The sequence below is a fragment of the Mastigoproctus giganteus genome, chromosome 10, assembly GCF_048544385.1.
Source record: "Mastigoproctus giganteus isolate SK-2022 chromosome 10, ASM4854438v1, whole genome shotgun sequence".
In the NCBI taxonomy this organism is placed as follows: Eukaryota; Metazoa; Arthropoda; class Arachnida; order Uropygi; family Thelyphonidae; genus Mastigoproctus; species Mastigoproctus giganteus.
In genome coordinates this window covers 195,304,371-195,310,525 of record NC_143584.1, presented here as the reverse complement: position 1 = coordinate 195,310,525, position 6,155 = coordinate 195,304,371, and the positions used below count along the sequence as shown (strand labels likewise).

Here is a 6,155-nt window from a genome sequence, read left to right as displayed (position 1 = left end):
AGTCAGATCCCGTAGTTGAGCTTTATGCGGGTGTTTACGAAAATGAGTTAGGGGAGACACAGTTGAAGTTTTTTTGTAGTGTTAGAAAATATGAGATAGGAGACAGATCCCTCAGTTGAACATTAAGTGGGTGGTTATGGAAATGAGTTAGACACAGATCCCTCAGTTGAGCATTATGTGGGTGTTTGTAAAAATGAGTTAGGAGGGACAGTTGAACTTTTTCGTCGGTGTAAGTAAGAAAATGAGTGAGTAACACAGACAGTTGAGTGTATTCGTCGGTGTAAGTAAGAAAATGAGCTAGTAACATGGACAGTTGGGTTTTCTGTCGTGTTAGAAATTATGGAGTGTAAGGAAAGCCTGTCCGTCATTGGAAGGCAAGAGCAGTGGCCGTTTTTGCGAGTCTAACCGTCATGGAGGAAGGCAAAGGTAGTGACCCGCATGCTAACGAGCGCTGCGAAATATTTCTTATTTTAATAAGAAGTTCTTATTAGGTGGAGCGGAGGAGCTAAGGTGATACCCTGTGAGCTCTCTCCTTGTGGATGACCAGTAAAAAGTGGAGTGGAGAAGGAGATAGTGAGAGATGCCCTGAGTTTTCTTTTTGTGAACAAGTCTGAATAAAGTGGAGAAAGGACGCCAGATCCATGCAGCAAACAGTTCCTGATAATTACCTATAGCAGATTCAGGTGAAAACAGATGAAGGAGATCCTCAGTGAGCCAAAAATGGAAGTTTGAAACCCCCCGGAAGGGAAAGAAAAAAGATAATAGTAAGTACTGTAAGTTAACAAGGACTGTTAGTGAAACAGTATAGTGATTAATTAATGAAAAAGGGATAGCACAAGAAGTAAATTGATAGATAAATTATCTCTGAAGTAAATTATATATATATACATTTGTACTAACAGAGTTTAATTATTTAAAAAAAGGCTATTGTAAAATGCAAGATAAACGAAAGATAAGTAATAGATTAGATTGTTGTTGAAATGATTATAATGTGTTAGGAGGATAGTAAAGTTTATATGAGAAGTTTTGATTATGTTTTAAGGATAGATAATTGAATATAGTGTTTGTATTGATGAAGAATTGTTGGTCCAACTGAAAGACTAATAACAAATAGAGACTTTAGGAAAGTTAAGATTGGTCTTCAGTGTATTGTAACAGAATGGTGAGAACACAGAGTATAATGATGAAAGTAGCATATTGATTGTTAATATAAGGAACACAATTGTATCCAGAAATAAGTGAAATAGATTAGCTAGTGAAGGGAAACAGGAATAAGAATAATTTATGCAAGGTATCCTTGATTTAACTTTGTGTGTATATTACATGTTTTTTTATTCAATTGTATATTAGGAATAAGAATAATTTATGCAAGGTATCCTTGATTTAACTTTGGATGCATATTACATGTTTTTCATCCAATTGTATATTATGTTGTATATATATATATATGTAAATAAACTTTGTTGCTTATTAATTTGTGAGTTTGTTATTCCTGAATACTCAGCCTTTCCGAAAGGAATTATAAATAATTGAGAAGTTCCCTTGAATCTGGAATTCTCCTGTGAAGTAAAGTCAGATGCGTAAGTGGGGGAAATAAGATAAAGTGGACAAACAGTTATAAGGGAACAAAACAAAATAGGAAATAAATAAAATAAATATAAATATATATATCATCATCTTCTTTAATTCCACCCCCCACAATTTGTTGTTATCTCTATCAGTTCTTCTTGTAATTTTGGAGATTCCTCTGTGTTTGTACTTGAAAAACGATTCAGGACCCAATCGGGTATGTTCATTTTTAAAATATCTTCAAATCGTTGATTGAAGTCAGAATGGAGAGCATCCAAGTGCTGACAATAGGTAAGTCTTCATCATATTTTTCTACCATTGATAGATTTGGAAACTGGCTGATTTCACCTCGTCCTAAGTTTTGTTTGTACCGAAGAAGTTTTGCCACAAACGCAGAAATAACAGCTTTTGTTTTTATTAAATTCAGCTCATCGCCTTGAAGTTGTACATTTCTTTCATTAAATTTGTTAAATAAGTCAGTCAAATAAGTTATGTCATTTTTGGAATCAATCAAGTTGGCTCGTAAAGCATCATCTTTGTTTTCTAGAAACTCTAGCACGGAGTTAAAAAGATTATAAAACCGATTCGAACAGATACCTTTTGATAGCCAACGAACTTCAGTATGTAGCAGCAAGCGATTGAACTCTTCATCGTTTTCAATACAAAGTTGTCTAAACAATCTGTCATTCAATGAATTGATTCTGATTTTGTTGATTGCTTTAATGACATAATCTAATGAACTATGCAGGCGTTCACTCAGTTTTTTCACCAATTAGTTTTTCACCAATAGTATGCGGTTTTCCCATTTTAGCAATCAGTAACGAAATATTGTAAGCACGCAACCCATCGTCATCTTGTTTGGGTGCAGTTGAAAAGAGTTTTACCAATGTCGGTTGTTTCAAACGTTTTTCTTTAAGTCCTTGAAAATAAAATAAATCCTTATCTTTTTTATCAGCATGAACTTTTGTCAAATGTTCTCGAAGTCTTGAAGGTTTCATAGCTTCATTTGATAAAACACTTTCGCAAATCAAACACATTGGTAATATATTTTTTGTAGGCGACTCAATAAAGCCATAGTTCAAATATTCAATTCTATATTGTCTACGTTTTTTCTTGGATTCGGCCATAACATTATGTGTAGAAAAAAATTATATAATTAATATTTCTCTACTCGGAACCAAAACTCTTTGCAATAGTTGTGTTATACTTATTAGAATAGTGTCCACGACATCAGTGCTTTTTGCGTAAGACGGCAAAAGACAAAGAAACTAAAATACTACAGAAACTAATAAACCGGGATTTGTTCTTTGCTCAGCATTAGATATATTTATTTAGTCTAAATTTATCAAGAAATAATTAATTTAAAAAATACATTAATATGCAATTAAGAATTGATTAATAGTTTTTATTCAATTTTCCGTTATTTATATAATTGTTCCTCATTAACACACGCCTTATTTACCAATTCAATAGATAGAAATAAATATTAACGTTTAACAATTTTTTTTATGATTTCACTCCTGATTTCATTAATAATGCAATAAAAATATTTTATTAGTAGTAAACACTAGAAGCCATACAAACGTACAGTAGATATGTAAGAAAATGTATAAAAATACTCGCGTGTAAATTGCTATTTATTGAAACAACAATAATAAAATTTGTTTTGTATGTGATCCGTAAATATCGAAGTTATCGAATATGAATTAAAATTTTTGAATTGAATGCTATTACACTTCCACTATTGTTAACTACTTGTCATATATAAAGACACATGACGTCCACCAATGCAAAGAAGATCTACCAATAGCAGAATATAACGGAGTGGGGGAGAAGCACAGTAGACAAAGCGGTTCATTTTGTCATGAAAGAGTGCAGATCACAAGTGGTGTTATTCACTTCTGCTGCCTTAGCAACGGGCTTTCTCGAGATTAATCAGTGAATTTTTCGGAAGCAAGTCGACAATTTGTCAGTTCTAGTGAAGCAAAATTGCTGTCGGTGCATAGGTTAGAAATTTATAATTTATTGGAATGAAATATTGAATTTCAGAGGTGTTCATGTGAAGTGTTATGGCGAAGTCGATCTTTATTTTTTTTAAATTATTTTCTCTGATAATAATTGTAATTTTAGAAATTTTAAACCTTCGCAGAAATGCAAATCCATATTATCACGTCTATGTGTGTTCAAATTCGTTATTATATGTAGATTATATATTAAGATATTTAAAGTTTCTTATTGAGGTGGCCTCCGTAGCCGAGTTGTTTGGAGAGGCAGTTCAGTGGCAAACACCCTTTCAGCAGACCGGGTTTCACCCTCTGAATGGTAAATTCGGCAATTTACATAACTGCACTGGAACAGTGGTGCAGTTATGGTCCCTTTCCCTCAACACGAATCATTGACGAGTCTTCCATTCTACAGTGGATTTTTAATGGTTGCAGTTTGTCTTTTTTTTTAATTTTCATTCGTTGCTGGTGCTGTCTAGGCAGAGTGGCTTTTCATTGAATGTATCTACACTTCTTTTTTTCGTACACATCATTATCGTATTTCTTTTTGTTTCTCTTTGTTTTATTTATGTTATTTTTCCCCCTTTTTATTCTTTCTCATTTTGCTTCTTTTATAGAGCGAATACAGTCTGGAAGATTTTACTTAATATTATTTTAGGTATTAAGTGCGGTTTCTTTTTATCACAGCTCAGTTAGATTCATTTTTCTATATAGTTTAATTACAGTACAGATTATTTAACGGTGAAATATATTTCTCAGAAAAATTATAAAAGAACAGTTACCCTTTTCTGGACAAAATTATTTCAATTATTTCTGTCCAATTAATATCGGATTGTAATAATCATGTACTTCGCAACACGCACCAGGATAAAGATTCTGTTATGTACATTAAATATCAGATTTGCTAATCCTCCGATATGGTCAAGGTCCTTTGAATTCAGCCACCGCCAGGCATGCTGAGTCTTAATTACAGGGTCGGTGACAACTCGGAATACGATCCCATCAGGTTGGAACCGACCCTGACGCTGACACTGCACTGGAGGATTACCAGACAATGAATGGCCATATGGGGCAAGGAAGCCTAAAACTTAGGCTATAACACAATACAGTATTCCAAGTGTGGTTTTATTACCAACAGTGTAAACGATTATTTCGTGTGGTGCTGAATATGACCAACATATAAAAAATGGTAAATTGTACCACTTAATAATGCATATTAAACAAAGTTCCAATCAACTTTTAAATAAAACACAATGTGGTGAAAACACAGTATTATTTTCGCTCTAATTTAGAAGGCCAGATGGAAGAGGCTCGCAATGTCTGCCACTGGCAATAGACAAAGACCTTGTAGAGCAGTAGTCACCTTTAGTACAGAAACGGTGGTTTCATTGTTCATTTAGGTATCGCATCTTCCAGTTCGGCACAGAATGATAATAGAGGGCGTGGTAAAGCAGGCACTTCTATTCTCAAATAGAGGTCAAGAAGTAAAGGAACATGCAGATAGTCAAATGAATAACACATTTTAGTAGTTATTTCTGTTTAAAAAAATATATTGCAATGCTCGATTCCTAAAATACAATCATCATGTTCAAAAATAAATAACATTCAGAAGTTAGACTATGTATAAGTATAGTGCAAAAGCATCAATGATACATAGCCAAATTATTAATGCTTTTGCACTATACTTATACATAGTCTAGACTTTTCCCTAGCTTGAGGCTTCAGCCCTAAACGCTTTATAGACCATTCAGAAGAAATTAATATTTAAACATTCTGTTTCCGTTGCGGTGTCAATTTAGCAATCACATTCATTTCGACTAAACACTAAAGACTCAGTAAATTCTTCAATAATGCAATTAATTACTGTCTCAATACTTCCATTTTTCTCTTGAAGACACATCAACTTTTCCATCCTTCTTGAGTTATGCGAGCCATTCCTTGTTTCTTGTATTCTGTCAGATACGTGATATTCAAATCGTTTTTTTTTTTTTTTCGAATAAAATTTATCAGTTCAGCAATTATTAATTTAATGTGATTTAAATTCAGATGGTATGGCAGTAATCTTAAGTGCTAAAGGAGTATTCTGTCCGCTGAGTATGTACTTGGAATGTTTAAACGGCTAATAATTCATATTTACTCATACTAGGCAGAAATTGCCTGCGCCGGTAGCACAGTGGTATCGTCACCATCATCCCCACACTGGGTGGAAAAGGCCTTCTTCGAATCCTGTCGATGACCGGAGGACCTACACGGAGTGAAAAATGCCTCCAATGGGCTTTTTTCACTCCGTCGCTGAGTTAGTCGATCTCAGTCGTAGATAACAAGGTTTCCGCCTCAGGTACTCGAAGTTATTCGTCCAGAAGAAAAGGCAAATCGACCAGAGAACGCGCGCAATTTATAGCCATAATACGAGTTTATGTAATGACATCCGGGTGAACCTAATATAATAATAGTCTGAAATTGTGGTCCCCCATTTCAATGAACATATATCGCAATTATCATACAAGGCAAAATTCACCATCTCACAAACATCATCAAATATTCGTCATAGGTATACATACATCTGGGTTCTTCACAGAATTT

General features: G+C 33.9%; 1 protein-coding gene across 1 annotated transcript; it reads right to left on the bottom strand.

Annotated features, from left to right (window-relative positions):
- Nucleotides 1-2,321: 2,321 nt before the first annotated feature.
- LOC150079702 (protein ZBED11-like) lies at nt 2,322-2,696 on the bottom strand. Its single transcript, XM_090383172.1, has one exon. The coding sequence runs from the start codon at nt 2,694-2,696 to the stop codon at nt 2,322-2,324; it is 375 nt and encodes a 124-aa protein (XP_090239298.1).
- Between the last annotated feature and the right edge of the window lie 3,459 nt (nt 2,697-6,155).

Excerpts from the sequence above, each read along its gene's own strand:
- LOC150079702 (XM_090383172.1), bottom strand. The coding sequence starts at position 2,696 with ATGGCCGAATCCAAGAAAAAACGTAGACAATATAGAATTGAATATTTG.